The sequence below is a fragment of the Dipodomys spectabilis genome, unplaced genomic scaffold, assembly GCF_019054845.1.
Source record: "Dipodomys spectabilis isolate Male_0828 unplaced genomic scaffold, ASM1905484v1 ptg000180l, whole genome shotgun sequence".
Classification (NCBI taxonomy): domain Eukaryota; kingdom Metazoa; phylum Chordata; class Mammalia; order Rodentia; family Heteromyidae; genus Dipodomys; species Dipodomys spectabilis.
In genome coordinates, this window is record NW_024870857.1 from 1488593 (window position 1) to 1510014 (window position 21422).

The 21422-nt window shown below is 40.7% G+C and overlaps 1 protein-coding gene across 3 annotated transcripts in view; it reads right to left on the reverse strand.

Moving 5' to 3' along the window:
- Positions 1-255: 255 nt before the first annotated feature.
- Clcn5 (chloride voltage-gated channel 5) overlaps positions 256-21422 on the reverse strand; it is a 201622-nt gene continuing 180455 nt past the window's right edge. For all 3 annotated transcript variants that reach the window (XM_042695261.1, XM_042695262.1, XM_042695263.1), the window contains 6 exons: positions 14426-14506; positions 13479-14021; positions 11390-11576; positions 9698-10096; positions 8756-8972; positions 256-6586 (listed from right to left, as the gene is read on the reverse strand). In XM_042695261.1, the coding sequence (XP_042551195.1) occupies positions 6496-6586; positions 8756-8972; positions 9698-10096; positions 11390-11576; positions 13479-14021; positions 14426-14506 (1518 nt within the window). In that variant the 3' untranslated portion in view covers positions 256-6495. The remainder of the gene's footprint in view (positions 6587-8755; positions 8973-9697; positions 10097-11389; positions 11577-13478; positions 14022-14425; positions 14507-21422) is intronic.

Sequence of the window (21422 nt, forward strand, 5' to 3'; positions counted from 1 at the left end):
CAAGGCCCTGAGTACAATCCCCAGAACTGGCACCAGAAAAAGAAAAGAGAGAGGGAAGGAAGAAGAAAATCTGCTGGACATCTAAGTGCGAAACCACTTAGTACTTAGGTACTTTTCTTGTTAAGAAGCAAGCTACCAATAGGAGTTTTTACACTACTGTCCTCTAAGCCCTCCCTCTGCCCTCATGTTTTGTTTCATGATCACAAATCAGCAACCATTAAGTTTAAGTTCTTCAAACAGACACTAGACACCAGGTTGGATAAGGCTGTGCTTTATTACATGCATAATTACAAATCTGTGCTAAGTGAAAATGTATAAAGCAATGGCGACCTGGGTTTAAGCCACACAAAGAAAGGGCTGGACAATCCCATTAACCCTTCTGCCAATGTCCATTCCATTGCCTTTAACGTGATTGTTTCCATTTCTTACAATTTGCATAGCACTTACTTGGCAAAGTACTTTTCCATTCATTGTCTCAGTTTATCCTCACAACAACCCTGTGAGGTAGGTAGGGCAATTAACACTATCCCCATTTTGCAGATGGGAACACTGAGGCACAGAGCGGTTAAGATCTTGAGGCTAGTTAGTACAAGCATAGGGAATAGAAACCAGGTCTCCTAGCTCCCCAGTCCATGTCTTTGTTTTTGCACTATGTTACTATGCATGACCAGGGAGCAAAAACAATGTGAGCAGTAAGCCACAGCTTTGATTCAAGCTGTGTCTACGAACAGGTGAGGATAAAGCTACGAAAGCATGGCTGAAGGGTTGGCAACACTCAGATAATAACTGCTCTAAACAGCTCAGCACCAAGTTTCCTGTGGAAACTCAGGCTCTGTTAGCTTTGGTTGAAGCTAGTTTCTAGATGCCTCACTACTGCTGATGTGTATATATTAGCTTCCGCTGAACTCGGACCAACTCTTGGGAATTAAAATGTCCAGTCAGACAGGTTTTCTTTGGCTACTTCCATTGGAGCCAGCCCGATAAATGAGCTTACTATGGAGAAATTCTCATAGTGCCCATAGGATGAAACCTGGCTCCTCTGATCCTCCCGTTTTCAATGGCTCACCTAACAGCTGGTATATTTCCCATAGCCAGAAATGAAGGGGCAGAGGTAAGAGCAGGAGGTTGGCCTTGGTCAAATGAAGAAGAGTCACCATCATGACATCACTGTCACTCTTAGATGACATGATCCAGATGCTGTCAGGCCCAACTCCTTTCTGGCCTGTACCTGGTTAGCAGCATAGCGTCAAAAGACAGTTTAAGAGAATGAAAAAATATGTCATTACACAAATCATTGTTATCTTGAATGGAATAAAATTTTAATCATTACACAGTCCCAAAGGACCAAATATATAATAAAAAAGTAAATACTTGTGTGTGTGTGTATATATATATACATATATATGTATATATATAAAGCTGAGTACTAAAAAGGCAGGATAATGGGGAAGGAGGATGAAGAACAAGGTGAAATGACAGAAGGGAGGTGCACTCTTAAATGATTGTATACTCTGAGGTACCCTTGATATGATAGTGAGGCTGAGCATCCCCCTCCACCTCCAAAAATCACTGCAGGCAACATCTTCATTCCCATTCTGCCAGATGGGCATTTCCCTAATTAAATCCTAGACTGCCTCTGAATCCCAACACATTTGGACTAGTAGCTCATAACAAGCTTTATCAACAAACACTTTATAGATTTGTCTTATGCTAAACCCCTTAACACTCCCAACAAGTAAGGTAGCAGCCTTTGGCATCTACAGCAGAACTAGCAAATCACTGGTGCTCCCACAACGTTGAGAGGTTTCTGTTCCTTGTTGTTAGACTCATCCTCTCCCTCCCCATCAAGGCCCACATTCAAACAAAAACGAAGAGATACTGGAATCTGGGACATGGTTTGTGGGGGTAGGGGCAGGGGGTGAGACAGTTTGAGAGGGGATAAGAGGAGAGGCAGAAACTGTTATTTTATTTTTACCTCATTTTAAAAATCACCAAATGCTGTTTCTTCCCAATGGACTAAACTTTAGGCAAGGCATTCATTTGATGAGTGTGCACATAGAGGCTGAAGACCCTTTGGTAGGAACTTAAGAGGTAGAAATTTATGACTGCAAAGATGGGCTGGGTTGATGATTTGATAGGCCACATCCAAGAAATCAAGCTGTACACATTACATTTTCTTTCTTTGGGGATTTTGGTAAAATCAGACTATCATCATGGGGGAAGAAAAACAAAACAAAACACCATTTTTGTGTCTGGTATCTCTTCAAAACTTTATCCATATCCAGATATTTAGAAATGAGAATGTGGCCAGCAAATGTAGAGGGAGTAAATTAATAGTTGCTAATACACACTTTTCCCACTTCTCACCTTGGAGCAAAAGACTACAATCAAAGAAAAGCCCAGCAAGCACCCTGTCCTCTGAACCTAAGCTTCAAATTTACATGGCTCCTGAATGCTCCTTGAGGAGCTCTCACCTTTCTCTTTTCAACATATAATGGACATACTAGGAAGGCTGACAGAGATCCATTTAGTTGGTATATTCCTTCATAAGCTAATGTCTTAAATCCGCTCACTCCATAAAACTAAACTACCCTTGAGCCAAACATCACTTTGAGCCTCTAGTTTGTTTGGCAATCCTGGCCTTGGCAGATTACTTCACCTATTTCTTCCTTCAAGTCCCAGAATCAAGCAATTTCTATACATCCCAATGTGAGGATGCATGGTATGGAGCACAGGATGGCTTTCCTCATACCATACCACCTGACACCATTCGTATATTTTCTTACCAGGGCCCTTCTCAACAGTTTTGATTTCCTCCCCAAAGAGAATCCAAAAGAAGTTCCAAGAAAAGAAGGTTTTAGGACATTTAAGTTCACTTCACTTATTTAGAGATATTTTACAAGGATGCTGCTCTTCCTTTAAATGGTTTAGATTCCAAATTCAGTGCCAACACAATCGAACTCTTTTGCAGTTTAATTAGCTCTTCCAGCTGTCCAATTTCAAGAATCTCAAATGTCAGATAATCTACCAGAGTATGTTTTAGGGATTAACTCTACAGTGGGACTGAGCCAGGACACTGGGGCCAGAGAAAGAGTGTGTTGCAACTCACTCCTAACCAAACATCAAAATAGAAATTATCTTTCACATAGATATTATTTTGTACATCAGTCCTCTGCTTCTTCCCTCCAATTTAAGTCACATTAACTGTTTCAGCTTCCTTAGATTCCTTCAATTGAGGAGCTGAAGACACAAAGTGCAGCAGTTAGACTTAAAAAATAAATTCTAAGGGCTGCCCCTCCCTCCCTTCATAGGTAGCTGGATGCCCACTGGATATTTTTCCTTAGAAAATCCAAACTCTGTTAAAGTACTTATTGGCATTGTTTCCTAAACCCTTCCTTGTATCAGGCAATTGTCTTTTGTGACATCAAAATACACTATCTTGCTTTGGCCACTGCGGTATGTAGTCTTTGAGGCTATTGTCACCCTCTCCCTATATTGGCTTGGTTTGGAGCTTACGAATGTCTCTTCAGGGTGTCAGTAGTTCATACTATAATCCTAGCTACTTAGGAGGTTGAGATCTGAGGATCACAGTTCAAAGCCAGGCCAGGCATGAAATTCCATGAGACTCTTATCTCCAATAAATGACCTCAAAAGCACGAAGTGGAGCTGTACTTCATGAATGAAAAAGCTCAGGGACAGTGCCTAGGACCTGAGTTCAAGCCTCAGGCCCAGCACAAAAAAAGAAGAATAAAAGGATGTCTCATTGCTAGAATTGTAATGGCAGGAAGAATACTTTCCTTAACCTCAAGACGGAAACCACTGAGTATCAGAGTGCTGAGCTAGCAGTCTTATAGAGTACTCTAGCCACAATTAGCCAACCTTTGAGCCAAATCATAGGATTGGACATAGAGTAGACACTATATCTAGCATACAAGCTACAAAGGATTCCTGAGCAGCTGAGGTTAATGAATGTGATCTATCAGGAATGAGGTATCAAAGGAATATTGTCATTCTCTTGAGGGCCAATTGGTGCTTAACATCTAGAAAGTATACCTTGGCACAGTGTTGTCTGATTTCTTGAATGTATTCTCTGAAGTAGCACCTTAACACTGGCTCATCTGTCGAAAATCAAGAACAAAGCCGAGAAGAAACAAAGGCAAATGGGACTCCCTCTGTGTTGCTGCTGTACTATGAAATAAGAGCAAACCTCTCCTCTGCCATCAGATACCAGGCATGTAACGTTTCCAGTTTTGCAAACTTGCATGGGTAAGGACAGCTAATGAGGATAGGTATTGAACCAAAACTATACAGATAAGAACTTTGATGTATACATAATATATAGAGTGGTCAAACAGAGTCTTATCTCATATCTCAGCGATATATATGGAAGGGACAAAGGATATAAAATTACTAAACCACAACTACAATACTATATACCCTGAAACATTTTTTCTCATTAAAAATGCTAGACTGATAATACTTCAAAGGAAAAAGTAGAGAGGGGAGTTGCCTTAATATTTTAAAGATTAAAAATAAAAGAATAAGCCTTGGCTACTCAGCTCTGAGCAATAAAAGATTTTCAGGTTTTAGAAAAAACCTAGCACTAAGAAGTCCTCGACTAGGGGAATAAATAACTTTTAAAATGAGGTACAATGGAGTGTTTGAAGGTGGAGTGGGTCCAGGGGAATGGGCCAAGTGATTGCTGTTTCTGGCCTGGAAAGATGACCGGAAGTCTTGGGAACAGACTTGTAAAATGGACAAGGCTGAACACTCACCCCTGATAACATAGCCTCACTGCCCTGGGCATCTGGGAGCAGAAATGGGAGCATGGCAGCAGCAACTTGGCCACAAGGCAAAGAAAAGTGCTGTATGTCCTCTAGTCCATGTGTTTAAGACTTCTGAGCCTTGACTTGCCAGTTAGCCCTAGTAGCTCCTTTTTGTTATTAGGAATGATTAACCAGGCATAGTATTCAACCGTAGAAGAGAAGACTCAGTGCTGAGGAGAAAGAAGGGGAATCAAATGGAAGGGGAGTAATTGCACACAGATAAAAACTATAGAAAAATGAAATAGTGGTTGGAATGATGGTGGTGGTTCTTTAATTCTACTTGGTGTCCCTATAGTGTGATTTTTTAAAATTGCAATAAATGTGGTATGAAATTGAGACAGGCACCTTTTCAATTGGATACAAGCACCTTTGGTGACACCAGGCCTTGTCCATATACCCCTGGGGTCTTAGGATGGCTCTGCATTTTATTTAGAATTCTAAGGACCATCAAGGGAGTCACAGAGGCCTATCCCCTTCCAATACCTTCAATATAATTCCAAAGTATCCCAAGCTTAATTCATGTTCCTGGGGACAACACTGGCCTGTTATACATATTTATCACTGGGAGGAGCATGAATGCCCAGTTATTTAATTCTGGCGGTCTTTATAAAGGAATGCATGAGGATGCCGATGCAACTCTGAATCTTCCCTGGTTTACCAGTGTGCAGTCTAGACTTGATTCCCTTTACTGTTCTTACATATTCCAGAAGCCTAAAGCACCATCACTCATGGAGGCGGCGTCTGGGTAAGAGAAAGTTAGGACCTCACAAAAATGTGAAATTCCTAGTCATTGACTTTGCTTAAAACTTTACTAATTGTTTCAAGGAAGCTGGGGAAAAAATTATTACTTGTGATTAACAAATGCATGGCAAAGTCCTTGTCTACTAGCTAACAAATACCATCTGGAAATTTACCCTTTTTTGCAGACAAGGAGAAAGCTCTATAACTTATCTTTGTGCACTTCAAAAGAGTACCAGGAACAAGCAAGCTATAAAAGTCAACCTCTCTAAATTCATTTAGAGGAGATTAACCAAAGCAGCATTCTCTTATAATCAGAAATTAAAATGAACATACACATACACACATAACAAACTAATAATGCTAAATGTTGTAACAGAAACAAGGATAACATTGGAATTGAATCTTCACAGTCTAGAAAATACCATGACTATTTTTTTTTTCCTTCTGGCTTTCTTTTCTGTAGTTTGAAAAAGCAAAGCCCCTTAAGTTTACACTTCATCTTCCACCAATAACAGGTTTCCTCTCACCCCCAAAAGTGACTTTCTTATGAATTTCCTGCAGGCTATATGTCAGGACGGCTGGAATTTTTCTTGCATAGTTTTCAGGGATTTCATATTGGCTAACAGTTCTTTTTAAAAGTAAAAAAAATACTTAACACAAATATGATTAAACCATAGCAATCTTGTATACTCTTTCACAAAATCTTCCTAATGCAAAGATCACAGAAGCCTAATTGTATTTTCTCCTAAAGAGAAGATTAATTTCCAGAGATTATGTAGTGCAACTGGTTAACTTTTAGGAAAGAGACAACACACTAATTAGGACTTCACCATCCAAATATGGGAAATGTGTTTTTGGGTACCCAGTTAATAAAATATATCCATGGTGCAATGTCCTTCCTGTCTTATATCCAGAACAACCCATGATTCTAGTTGAAGAGAATGGAATCAGGATCTTGGTTTGCCATCTGTGCTATATGCTTTAGCACATCCTTTTTGGTAATGATTCCCAGCAATCGCCTGAAAGACAAAACACAATACAACCAAAGTAAAATAAGTGTGCAGTTAAAATAGCATTGCCCTGGCATGGGAAGGTGGCTCAGTGGTAGAATGCTTGCCTTGAATGGATGAGGCCCTGGGTTCAACTTCTCAGCACCACATAAGCAGAAAAAGCAGGAAGTGGCACTGTGGCTCAAGTGGTAGAGCACTAGCCTTGAGCTGAAGTGCTGAGGGACAGTGCCCAGGCCCAGAATTCAGGCCCCACAACAACAACAAAAATAGCAGTGCCCAAGACAATTGCCCTCCTTAACCCTTCTCAGCTTTGTCTTTAAACACTTCCAGAATGATGAGATAAAGAGATGTACACAGGTCCCTAAAGGATGCAAGCATTTCTATCTCTAGGTCTCAGGTCTTGCAGTTTCCTCTGGTTTAAATATTCTTCTTTATACATATGACTCTTACCTCCCCACAGCCAGGTTAAATTTTCCCACTTCTAGAACCTTCCCTGGTCCTACAAGCCAGCAGTAACTCTTTCCTGTCCCCAGAAACCTTGTATTATCTGCACACATCTTTCATAGCACTCATCAGCTTTGCTATTGTTCTATAACCACTTTTGTGTGTGCCTTCCTTATTACACTGAACACTCCTTGAGTGCAGAAAATGCTCTTTATTTTCATTTTCACTCATTCTCCCCAGAATCCAGTGGAATTCTTTCTTCCACAAAGCAGGAATCCAATCAATGTTGAACAAATCAATTAGTAAATGCCCCTTTACTGATTTAATTCTCATAAAATAGTGTAGTTGCTGATAGCATGTTCAGAAAAAAACGCCATCCCTCTCATCAACCTCTGCTCTTTTCTAATTTAAAAAACAGCAGCACTTTCTTACTGGACAAGAAAATATCTCAGGATATTTTCAAACATATATCTACAATTTATTAACTGGAGACTCCTGTGTAAATCATCAGACTTCACTGAAATTTGGTTTTCTTATGCTCAAATAATACCAACAAAGGGATTAGAAGGGCCAAATACAATAGTCTTCTCCTTGTCTGTGGTTTTGGTTTCAGTTACCTGTGACAGATCACTGTTCAGAAACACAATACCAGAAAGTAAGATATTTGTAGAGGGCTGGGAAGGTGGCTCAGTGGTAGAGCGCATTCCTTGCATGCCAGAGGCCCTGGGTTCGATTCCTCAGCACCACATAAGCAAAAAGAAAAAAGCCGGATGTGGCGCTGTGGCTCAAGTGGTAGAGCACTAGCCTTGAGCTGAAGAGCTGAGGGACAGTGCCCAGGCCCAGAGTTCAGGCCCCATGACTGGACCCCAAAAAAAACCAAACAAACAAACAAAAAGATATTTGTAGAGAGATTATATTCATATAATGTATTATAATATACTGTTATAATTATTCTATTTTATATTTGTTGTTCTTAATCTCTTACTGTGCCACTAACTTCATTATAGGGATGTAGGTATAACAAAAATATAGTTTGTACATATGGTTCAATACCATAATGCAGTTTCAGGCATCCATTGTTGGTCTTGGAAAGAATGCCCCCAGGATCACGGGACTACTGTCCTATACTAACCCACCTGATACCATGACAGTTTCAGTACTGTCTATGCACAAGAACATGGCTGTATCTTTTGCTGAGGAACACCTGAGTTACTACTGCACAGTTCATGTTTCTCAAACACTTTCTTCTACAAATTCCTCTTCTATTAATTATGATGATAAAAGAAATATAGCCAGCTAGGTACTGGTGGCTCATGCCTGTAATCGTAGCTACTCAAGAGGCTGAGATCTGAGGATCACTGTTCAAAGCCAGCCCAGGCAAGAAAGTCTATGAGCCTCTTATCTCCAATAAACCTCAAAAAAAAAAGCTGGGAAGTGAGGCTATGGCTTAAGTGGCACAACACTACTAGCCTTGAGCATAAAAGTACAGCAGCAGTGCCCAGGCCCTGAGTTCTAGCCCTAAGAGCAGCACGCACGCGTGTGTGCATGTGTGCGCGCGCGCACACACACACACACACACACACACACACACACACACACCACATTTGTCTTACCCAAAGAGCTTCACAAAGGCCTAAAAGTGCTGCTAATGTTCATTGAAATCAGGTACTCCTTTCTGTCACCACATTTGCTTTTCTCCCAGAATGCAATCTGCCTTCACCCCAGAGTTCTTACCCATTGTGGGTAACCAGGCACTGCCGCAGTCCCAGCTTGCGGAAGATATCCACTACGATCTCCATGGGTGTAAGGTCAGTCACAGTGAAGGGGCTGAGATCCAGGATGTTCCGAAGCTTCAGGGTGGGTGGAGTGTAAGGTGGCATTGGAGGAGAATGCTCAGTGAAATAAATGATAGAGGTGCTCACAACCCCATCCTGTTTCTTTCGAGCATTTTCTATTTGAAAAGAAAAAAAGATTGAAAATGAAAGTTCTAGCTCTAATTAGTTTCCTATTCTCCCTGGACTCCCTTTATATCTCGTGTGTGTGTGTGTGTGTGTGTGTGTGTGTGTGTGTGTGTGTGTGTGTGTGTGTGTGTGTGTGTGTGTGTGTGTGTGTGTGTGTGTGTGTGTGTGTGTGTGTGTGTGTGTGTGTGTATTTGCTAATCTTGAGACTCTCAAGCTCAGGGCCTGGGTACTGTTGCTGAGCTCCTTTTTTTGTTTTTTTTTTTTTTGGGTCCGGTCGTGGGGCCTGAACTCTGGGTCTGGGTGCTGTCCCTCAGCTCTTCAGCTCAAGGCTAGCGCTGTACCACTTGAGCCACGGCGCCACTTCCGGCTTTTTTCTTTTTGCTTCTGTGGTGCTGAGGAATCGAACCCAGGGCCTCATGCATGCAAGGCAAGTGCTCTACCACTGAGCCACCTTCCCAGCCCCGCTGAACTCCTTTTTGCTCAAGGCTAGTGCTCTACCACTTGAGCCACTGAACACTTCCAGCTTTTTCTATGATTAATTAGAGATAGGAGTCTCATGGGCTTTCCTGCCCGGGCTGGCTTCAAACTGCGATCCTCAGATCTCAGCTTCCAGAGTATCTAGGATTATAGGCATGGACCACCAGCACCAGGAAACTACATGAATATTTATCGAATTCCAGAGGGGATACCCTTATCCCCTTTCTGAAATCCTTACCAATTGAAATAATGAGATCTCTTCGAAGGACAAAGCCTACAAGTCTTTGAGACTCCCGGGACACTACTACTGGGAAGCCACTGTAAGTAGTTTCACTGATTATCGTTTCCACATCCTCCACGGTCATACTGTCCTGAGTAAGGACAGTCAATAAAGGATCATTCCTCCGGGGTTTCATCACATCCATTGCAAGGGTCTTATGAGCAAACTCTTCCTTGGCTTCAAGGAAGGGGTATCCATTGAGACGGATGTGGGCATCATAGATGCCCTCACGCCCAAGAGCATCTGCTACCCATTTGCTTGTCATGGCTGCAGCCATCAGAGGCACGATATATTCCAAGCCACCAGTTAGTTCAAACATTATGACAACAAGAGAAACAGTCATCCGAGTCACCCCACCTGCAAAGAAATAGACACAAGCCATTGAAGAAGACAAAGCATAGGATTCATTACAATTGTGGGCCTATCACAGGCCCCATCTAGGAAAAACGTACTTACCAGAAATAATGCTAGAATAGGGTCTCACTGACAACTGTGCAGGCCCCGGAGATTGCATTAAAGTAAGGTTAAAACAGATGTGACTCAGATTTCTCAAAATAACAAAGTACAAGATGCCTTCTTGATTTTTTTCACGTTACTTCGTTTCCCTAATTATAAAAGTAACGCATGCCCATTGTAGAAAATTCAGAAAAGATGAAAGTAATTATTAATAAGCTTACTGCCTATAAGCAAACAGAGTGAAAATTCTACGCGACATTTTCAAGTACTTTCTAAGCAAACTATGTCTTCACAGAGGGAAACATATTATGTTCTCTACCCCATGCTTTCCCCCATTTTATGTTGGGAACAATTTGTACTATGAATTTAATGTTATATTTTTAAATGTTACATACATTGACATATTTAAAGGCTACATAACATGATGTCATACAGATGACCACAATTTATGTAATAATTTCCTTTTGTTTTTACTATGTAGCTCAGGCTGGCCTGGAACTTAAGATTCTCCTGCCTCAGCCTCCCAAGTACTGGGATTACAGGTGTGAGCCATGACATCTGGATCATCTTTTATTGATATCAATAATACTGACATACATTCTTTTTTTTTATTTTGTCAGTCGTGGAGCTTTAACTCTGGGCCTGGGCACTGTCTCTCAGCTCTTCAGCTCAAGGCTAGCACCCTACCACTTGAGCCATGGCACCACTTCTGGTTTTCTGAGTGGTTTATTGGAGATAAAAAGTCTCAGAGACTTTCCTGCCTGGGCTGGCTTTGAACTGTGATCCTTAGATCTCAGCCTCCTGAGTAGCTAGGATTACAGGCATGAGCCACTGGTGCCCAGCTCTGACATACATTCTTATACAGCTATCTTTGTCCAATTTCTGATTATTTCGCAGCATGGGAGTAGAATTAGCTTCCTTAAAATGCTTGAAAAATAGTGAACCCAACAGGAAATGGATTATCATTTTTTAAATATTCTGCAGTCAACCATGTTTATTATCACTCTTCTTAGTAAAGAAGTCGAAGTACTTTCATGCTTGTTTTTCCCCCCACCTGTGCTGGGATCGAACTCAAGGTCTCATGCACACTAAGCAAGCACTCTACCAATCAAGCCACATCCCCAGCAATATCACTTGTTTTCTGTAAGTTACCTGGAGAGTGACTTCTTTTAAATCAATGCAAACACTACTCACCTAAGCAGGCTGCAGCCCCAACCATGGCATAAAGGCCAGGCGTGATACAGTCCGCTCCCTGACTACACCAGCTATTGAAGATGCTCCAGTCATGGTGGTAATAAGCCAACTGCTCCATTCCTACTCCTAAAAGGCGACCTGCTATAGCGCCAACAGCCATGCTAGGAATAAAGAGGCCAGAAGGGATCTGCAAAGAGAAAGCAAGATCTAATTAGTGATAAATGATGAAGTTGCTTGGCACGTGGTAAGGGCTGGAGGACTGACCCTCTGCAAAGCAAACAGGCCAATGACAATTGAACGAGGCACTATGCTAGCAAGTGGCTTTAAGATTTGTGGAACACTACAGGCACTAGAGGTTCTCTGGGACGTGCAGGCAAGGACAACTGCAAAGCAGCTTACCCTGATTCGGGGTCCAGCAGGCAAGAGCCTAAATTCTCCAGACCAACACAGAACAGAGTCAGAAATCAGGCCTTTCCCAAAGAAAAAGGAAAATAGATGGAATTTCTTATGTATGCAGACATTTCCTCAATCTTGAATTCTTATTGATAACAATCTACTCTTCATTGACTACTATATTCTATGAAGGATGCTCTACATACAAGGTTTTATAGATACTTATAAGTAGTCATTATTATTTAAGAAGTATCATTATTATTTAACAATAATAAAGAGCCCAAAGTCCAGAAGATTAAGTCATTCACTCAAGGTCAAAATTCAGTAACAACTGGTGCTAGGATTTAAATGGAATGCCCATACTATGCTACTATTTTGAATCCATCACTCACATACAAAAAAAATGGTGCATAGGGTTTCAATCTATTTTGTAACAAAATTTATAAAGAGATTATGGCTATGGCTACATGCTTAACTAAAAAGAAAAATTCATCTATCTATATCCCTTGGCTGCTAGAATGTTCCTGTGAATTACTAATGTTCTGATTATAAGAAGAAAGGCAGTGGGTTATTCTCAACCAGTCTATGTTTGACTTTAGAATGTATTTGCAGTTGGTATTCTGCTGGTCTTTAAATAAAACTATGAAACTACAAGTCAAAGATTAACTCATGAGTCTCTGCAAAACTTTTCAGGGTCTCCATCCTGATTTGAATCTCTGTTTCACTGGAGAATAGACAGAAATGATTGGGTTGTATGGTGCTAAAGCAAGGAAACAAACAAATGAAAACCTAGGAAAAGGAAAATACCAAAGTTTCCTCCTTTTTTATTTTGTCTGAAACATGGAAGCTGTAACAGGTATTAGGACTAAAATATACTACTCTGAGGTCTGTTTTTTATTTTAATTAGCACATAATGGTTTATATTTATTGGGTATAGCATAACAGTAAAAAAAAAAAAATGTACCATTCCTGGGGTTTGAGCTCAGGGCCTGGATATTGTCTCTGATCATATCTGCTCAAGGCTAGTGCTTTCCCCACTTTGGCCACAGCTCAATTTCCAGCTTTTTGGTAGCTAATTGGAGATAAGAGTCTCACAGACCATGGCCCAACATATATTGATTTTTGGTATGAAATGTACCAGAATAAGTACCTCATCATCCTTTGGGGAAAGCAAAATATGTTTCTACAAAAAAGGAGAAAAATTGCTGGGTTCTGGTGGCTCACACCTGTAATCCTCGCTATTCAGGAGGCTGGGATCTAAGGATTATGGTTTGAAGCCAGTCTGGGCATTAAAGTCTATAAGACTTATTTCCAATTAACCAGTAAAAATCTGGAAGTAGGGCTATGGCTCAAGTGGTAGAGTTTCAACCTTCGGTGAAAAAGCTTAGGGACTGCTCCCAAGTCCTGAGTTCAAGCCCCAGGACCAGCACAAAAAAAAAAAAAAAAAACAAAGAAGAAAAGAAAAACAAAGAAAATTTATCTTCCTAAAATCTTATCACTGAGATTTGCATATGGCACAAAAGTAGGCTTAAATAATATGAGATAGAGATACAATTGTTAAGCAAGTTATGAGAATAAGTAGGAAACAAAGGAGGGGGCGGGTCTAGAGGTAGGTAATCATGTTAGAGGAATTTGGCACCACAGCCAAAACCCACAGCCACACATACAGACACTGAGCACCACAAGATGTCCTCACCTTCATACCAAAGGTGAATATAGTAATGACAATTTTCAGTATGAGTGTCAAAGCCAGCTGCCACATGGCACTGTAGACTCCCACGCCAGCAGGTCTGTCAGGCAGCTCACCGCCCTTGCTTGTGTTGAAGTGATTCTCATAATCACACAGCTTGGAGGAGTCCAGAAGGCCACAGTCATTGAACAGCTCCGAAATGAGCTCACTTGTGCTCATTCGGGTGTATTCATTAGGGAAGGCCAGAATGGCAGTGATGGCTGTCACAATGAGTACTTCTATAACAGGATATTTGCCCAACTGTGTGGTCTTACGTTTCCGACACCAGGCAATGTTTGTGCGGATAAACAGAGCTCCCCACAGGCCACCAAATATGCCTAATAGAATGAATGGCACAAGCTCAAAGAGATGCCATGGAGTGTGAAACTCCACATAAAATAAAACTAAGCGGCTGTTCCCAAATGGATTGATGGAGCGTAGAGTAAATGCTGCTACTAGGGCAGCAAAGAAGGAACGCCATAAGGTTTTCAGTGGAAAATAGTAGCTGACCTGTAAGACAAAAGTGAGAAAACAAACTCAGTTAATAAGCAGAAATGTTTCAGGCGAAATATTGGTGCTGTTGGCATTAGAAGCAAGAACAAAAAGTACCCTGAGATTTCTAGTCACATGGTAAAGTACATTGAGTTGTATAGAGCACATACATTAATACTGGCCAAAATTTTTGACACAAAAACACACAGATTTATGTTGAAAATGAACTATACAACTTGTGGGTGGAAAGAGGAGGGAAAAACTGGAAGAGTGAGGGAAAAGGTGATAATGTCCAAAAAGATATGTACTCTTTATCTGACTTACGTAACTGGAACCTCTCTGTACATCACTTTTGTAATAACGATAAAAATTAAAAATTATAAAAGCACACATATACTTTACAGACTGTCAGAATCCATTACCTCTTCAAGGCTGAATAACACTCCACCAATAGGTGCCCCAAAGGCTACAGATACACCAGCAGCTGCTGCAGCTGATAAAACCTACAATCAAAAACTCAAAATTAGTGAGAGAAAAACATGGTATTTACCTCTTTTTTTTTTTTTTTTTCCGGTCTTGGGCCTGAACTCTGGGCCTGGGCGCTGTCCCTCAGCTTTTCAGGTCAAGGCTAGCGCTCTACCACTTGAGCCACAGCGCCACTTCCGACTTTTTTTTTCTGCTTATGTGGTGTTGAGGAATCGAACCCAGGGCCTCAGGCATGCAAGGCAAGCGCTCTACTGCTGAGCCACCTTCCCAGCCCCAAAACATGGTATTTAAATCTAATGTTTTAATTTTATTTTTCTTGCCAATTCTGGGGCTTCACTCAGGGCCTTGACACTGTCCCTAAGCTTTTTCACTCAAGGCTGGAACTCTACCACTTAAGACATAGCTCCACTTCCAGCACTTTGCTAATTAGTTGGAAATAAAGAGTTTCATGGACTTTCCTGCCTGGGCTAGCTTCAAACTGTGATCCTCAGATCTCAGGCTCCTGAGAAGCTAGGATTATAGGCGTGAGCCACTTGCGCCAGTTTTGTTTTGTTTTATTTATTTTTATTTATTTATTTATTTTTTGGTACTGGGGATCGAACCTAGGACATTGCACTTGCTAGGCAAGTGCTTTGTCACTGAGCTACATCCCAGACCTTTTGTTTTGTTTTTAAAGGAGTGATAGCAATTACTAAAATTTTTGTTTAAAACCTTTACACACTCCAGGGCTGGGAAGGTGGCTCAGTGGTAGAGCGCTTGCCTTACATGCATGAGGCCCTGGGTTCGATTCCTCAGCACCACATAAGCAAAAAGAAAAAAGCCAGAAGTGGTGCTGTAGCTCAAGTGGTAGAGCGCTAGCCTTGAGCTGAAGAGCTGAGGGACAGCGCCCAGGCCCAGAGTTCAGGCCCCACGACCGGACCCAAAAAAAAAAACAAAAAACAAAAAAAAACCTTTACACACTCCATGCTGGACAACACAGTTCAATTTCAATTTACTGTCTCCTACAGGTTGAACACCTATGATGTTCATGTGCTTAAGTAGCAAAAAGGACCTTTCCTGGGATTACGGCTCATGTTTTACCCCAAATTAAACACTGATCTGCAGTACTTGCAATGTGAGTTTGGAGACCTACATCCCTCCATATAATGCAGTATTTACAGTGATATATTTAATTAGTTCCTTTCATAAAGGAATGTTTTTATATATTCTGTTCATTTTAAAATTCTGTTCAACAATGGAATTCTATGCCTCCATCAGAAAGAATGACATTGGCCCATTTGTTAGGAAATGGAAAGACTAGGAAAAAATTATATTAAGTGAAAAAAGCCAGGCCCAAAGAAACATAGGTCCCATAGTTTCCCTTATTTGCAATAACTAGTATATGTCTGAGTCAAGCAGAAAAGGTCAGCTAAGTTGATGTTAGGGAAATGAACCCTAAAATATGTATTCAAATGTTTTTTTCTTTCATGCGATTGGTTCTAACACATTTATAAGATGATTTCTTTGTTGCTTTGTATGTTCCTCCCCCACAGTATAACCCCTGCTTTCACTGTATTTGATGTTGGTATAATTTGTGGAGGGAAAGGGGAAAAAGAAATCATTTAAATAGGGATACAGGTGGACCCATTGCAACAATGAGATGTACAAGTCGTTATTTCGAAAATGAACTTTACAACTTTGGTGGGGGGAAGGAGGGAGGAGGATTGGGTGGGGGGAGGGGGAAGAGGATTGGATGGGGGGGTGAGGGGAGAATGGGAAGGAATGGGAAGGGGAAACAAAGGAGGAGACTACAATGCTTGATAAGAAATGTACTCATTATCTTGCCCATGTAATTGTAACCCCTCTGTATGGTATTTTCACAATAAAAAAATAAATTAAATAAAATTCTGTTCAGCAGTGTTAATTACATTCACATTGTTCTGCAATAGTTCTACGGAACTTCTTCATTTTGCAAAACTGCAACTCCTAAATCTCCTTATCCTCTGGCCACTGGAAAAAATCATTTGACTGGCTAGGCACTTTGGCTCATACCTGTAACCCTAGCTATTCAGAAGACAAAGATCTGAGGATCAAGTTTAAAGTCAGCCTAGGCAGAAAAGTCTGTGAGACTCTTATCTCCAATGAACCACCAAAAAGCTGGAAGTGGAGCTGTGGCACAAGTGGTAGAAGACAAGCCTGGAGGAAAACAGTTGTGTGAGAGCATGAGGCCCTGAGTTAGAAGTCCCAATCACAAAACCCAAAACAACTAAAACAAAATTTGACCTTCCACAAAGGGAATGTGTTCTTAAGAGAGAATGTTAAAGAAGGCTCTAATGATGGAGAGCTCAAACTACAATTGGCTTATAGCTCTTCAGGAGCTGCATTATTCATAAACTGTATATTTACTTTCCTGTACCATGTGCCCTACCTACTTCATGCCCAATTACCTATGGAAACAGAAATAAAGAAACTAGATTTTCAAGGAGAAACAACGAGGAGGCAACAATGCTTGATAAGAAATGTACTCGTTATCTTGCCCATGTAATTGTAACTCCTCTGTATGGTATTCTCACAATAAAAAAAAAAACTAGATTTTCAAAGGAAGAGAAGATCTAAATGTATTTAGGAGTGACAAGGAAAGGGACTAGGAGAGACCTGAAGAAGCTACTGGAGGCAAAAAGGGACAGAAATGCCAGGCACTGGTGGCTCACACCTGTAATCCTAAGTACTCAGGAGGCTAAGATCTGAGGATCAAAGTTCAAAGCCAGTCCAGTCAGGAAAGTCCATGAGACTCTTCTCTCCAATTAGCCACCAGAAAACTGGAAGTAGAGTTGTGGCTCAAAGTGGTAGAGTACTAGCCTTGAGCAAAAGAGCCCCCAAATTCAAACCCCATGACCACCACTACCACCAACAACAAAAGGACGGAGAGATAGGAAGGAGAACAAGTATTATTTGGAGAGTGTCACCTCTATGTGGGCATGTGGGACATGTAATGTGTATAGGGTTAATACTGGTGATAACAAACCAGCATCTGTGAATTTCTTCTTTGGATTCTAGTTAATGTGGAGAAATAGAAAATTTGGAGAGTCAGAAAAGTTGGAACCAAAATAAGATTTGAAGAATTGAAATGATCCTTGGAAAAATCAGCAGTGTTCAGTGTTCTCTGAGAGTATAGTAAGGTACAGGAAAATAAAGCAGGGGAAGAATAAGATTTTCACTGTTGGCCCTGTGCCCTGCAAATTTTACAGCTCAACTTTTTTCCTGGTTATTTTGGAGATGAAGCCTCTTGATCTTTTCTTTTCTTACTTCTCTTCGATACTAGGGCTTGAATTCAGAGCCTGGGTGTTTTCCATTAACTTTTTTGCTCAAAGCTAGTGTTCTACCACTGAGCCATAGATCAACTTCTGGCTCTTTAGGTGGTAAATTGGAAATAAGAATCTCAAAAGCTGGGGGCTGGTGGCTCATGCCTGTAATCTTAGCTACTCAGGAGACTGAGATCTAAGGATCACGGTCCAAAGCCAGACCAGGCAGGAAAGTCCGTGAGACGCTTTATCTCCAATTAACCACCAGAAAAACAGAAATGGCGTTGTGACTCAAGTGGCAAAGTGTTCCCCTTGAGCTGAAGAGCTCAGGGACAGTGTCCAGGCCCAGAGTTCAAGTCCCATGACAGACCAAAAAAAAAAAAAAAAAACAAGAGTCTCACAGACTTTCCTATCCAGACTGGCTCTGATCCTCAGATCTCAGCCTCTTGAGTAGCTAGGGTTACAGGTATGAGTCACCCTCACCTGCTTTCCAATGGCTTTCATTTTAGGAGAATAGGAACAACTAATATATGACTTAAAGTCAGGAGACTTCACTGGCTATGTTTGGGATAAATCAGGAAGGAGAAAAAAAGAGCTAAGTTGGCTGCTTTGCTTTAGTTTCATATTGTTCAGGGAAATCTGTCTACATTCTTCCTTCTCCAACCATCTGCCCACCTTGAGAAGGCCATTGGTCATGCCCTAATGATGAGAATAGAAAAGGACAACTTGCAGGAGGCCTTGGGTTTGATCCCTAGTACCACACAATTGAAAAACACATGAATAAATAATAGGTTGAAGATGCAAATATTTATATAGTCAGAGAAATATATGGCATCTATATGGAAGAAAACAGACAAAATTCCCTTCTCTTTGCATAAGAAACGATGAACAAAAATGACAATTTTATGGAAGGAAAGTCACTTCCAAATTCACTACCATCCATGCCTAGCCAGCAACAATTAACACTTTACTCTTGTCTGTTAAAATGGTTTGTCTGCAGCTGGATGTTGATGACTCATGCCTGAAATCCTAGATACCCAGGAAGTAGAGATCAGGTGGGTTGTGGTTTGAGTTAAATCCAAGAAAAATTCTCAAGACCTCTATCACAACCAATAGTTGGGGATGGTGGTGTGTGTCTGTCATCCAAGATATGGCAGGAAGTATAAAAAAAAAGATAGACAACAGTCCAGGCCATCATGAACAACAAAAAGGGAAAGACTCTTATCTGAAAAATAGCCAGAACAAAAAGGGCTCAAGTGGTAGAGCATGTACCTAGAAAGTGCAAAGCCCTGAGTTCAAAGTACTTACTGCCAATTTTTTTTAACTCTTCCACTTTCATTGTACTTTATTGCATTTAATAACTCACCAATCCAACACAAGCTTGTGTCCCTCTGCTATAGGTCAGGAAGCTCAACAACCTACTGCACATTCCTATCTTATTCCTCCTAGCTCTTGTCTCCTTCCTGTCAGGAATTTTTCCCTCTTAAATCATCAAAATTTATGTCACATTTGAAATCTCATCATCTTGTTTTTTCCTTCTGGGTCTTGTAGTAAATCTTTTTTTTGTTGTTGTTATTTGTTTTCAGAAGAAATCACCAGGTTCCAATTTTGTGAAAAATCTTTTTTTAATGAAAGGATCTTGGTATTGATCCATTCCATATGTGATTATTTTGCAGTCCAAGGAAAATAATTCAATAAAAAAACATTAGTTTTTTTTAAATCCTTAATTAGTTCAGGGAAAAAAATCAATTACTTGGAACGTTTTTTAAGAACTGTTTTACTTTCTCAAAATACCATACATTAAAAAACGGTGTAAATCTGAGAACTACAGTTGTTATAATAGGTCTGGGTTAAGGTAGGAGGTGGACAGAGGTCTAACACAATAGAAACTAAACCAAATGTGGCATTACATAGAAATAAAAGATGAAAGGGCTGACATCTGAAACACATATCATTTGTATTTATTTATTCTTTCACAGGAATAAACAACCTTCTTAAAACCCATGACTTTCTTTAGTTTTTTTTTTTCTTTTTCTTTTTTTTTTTGAGGGGTCTGGTTGTGGGGCCTGAACTCTGGGCCTGGGCACTGTCCCTCAGCTCTTCAGCTCAAGGCTAGCGCTCTACCACTTGAGCCACAGCACCACTTCCAGCTTTTTTCTTTTTGCTTATGTGGTGCTGAGGAGCAAGCGCTCTACTACTGAACCACCTTCCCAGTCCCATAGTTCTTTTTTTTTTTCTTTAGTTCTTTTTTACAATATAATTTTAAGCTGGGCACTGGTGGCTCATACATGTAACCCTAGCTACTCAGGAGGCTGAGATGTGAGGATTGTGGTTCAAAGCCAGTCAGGGCAGGATAATTCCATGAGACTCTTATCTTCAATTAACCACCAGAAAATGAAGTGGAGCTGTGCTAGTCTTGAGCAAAAGTGCTCAGAGACACCGAGTTCAAGCCCCATAAATGACAAAAATAAATAAAATAAGCGGGACACTGGTGGCTCACACCTGTTTATACCAGCTACTCAGAAGTCTGAGATCTGAGGATTGTGGTCAAAGGTGGGCTTCCTCTTCTGAGACTCTTATTTCCAATTAATCACAGAAAAAGCCAGAAGTGGTGCTGTGGCTCAAATGGTAGAATGCTAGCCTTGAGCAAGGAGCTCAGGGATAGCACCTTGGCCCAGAATTCAAGTCCCAGAATCATCAAAAAATAAATAAAATATAATTTTATTGTTATTATTAAGGTTTTGTATGAGGAGTTACCATTTCACAACTTAGGTAATGAAGTACCTTTCTATTTTGGACAATGTCACCCTTTAGTAACTTCATTTATTTTGTGTGCTGCTACTGGGACTTGAACTCAGTACTTGGGTGCAGTCCCTTAGCTTTTTAACTCAAGGCTGGCACTTGAGCCATTTGATCCCTATCTGTACTTTGGCTTTTTGCTGGTTAATTGGAGATAAGACTCTCAGAGACTTTTCTGCCTGGGCTGGTTTCAAACCACAATTCTCAGTCTCAGCCTCCTGAGTAGTTAGGATTACAGTAGTGAGCCACTGTACCTATCTGTAACTTCTTTTATAATAGAAGCAACACATTAGGATTATATACAATAAAAGTTAAAATCCTCCTTTATTTTTCCCTAGCCACTAGAAGTATGTCTTTAACCACCACTTTCCAAACATTTTCCTGTTAAGTGCATATGTATGTACTCTAAAAAGAAACATTGCTGGGTGCTGGTGGCTCACATCTGTAATCCTAGCTACTTGGGAGGCTGAGATCTGAAGATCAAGGTTCAAAGCCAGCCTGGGCAGGTAAGTCTGTGAGACTCTTATCTCCAATAAACTACTAGAAAACCAGAAGTGGCGCTATGGCTCAAGCGGTAGAGTGCTGAAGAGCACAGGGACAGTCCTCAAGCCCAGATTTCAAGCCCCACAACCAACAAAAAACAAAAAACCTGAATTGGGGAGTGTAGGTCATGTGGTGAAATACCTGCTTAGCAAGCCTGAGGCCCTGAGTTCAAACCCTAATAGCACAAAAAATCTTTAATTATACCATACATATAGTCACAAACTCACTTTGTGTGTGTGTGTGTGTGTGTGTGTGTGTGTGTGTGTGTGTGTGTGTGTGTGTGTGTGTGTGTGTGTGTGTGCTGTTCCTG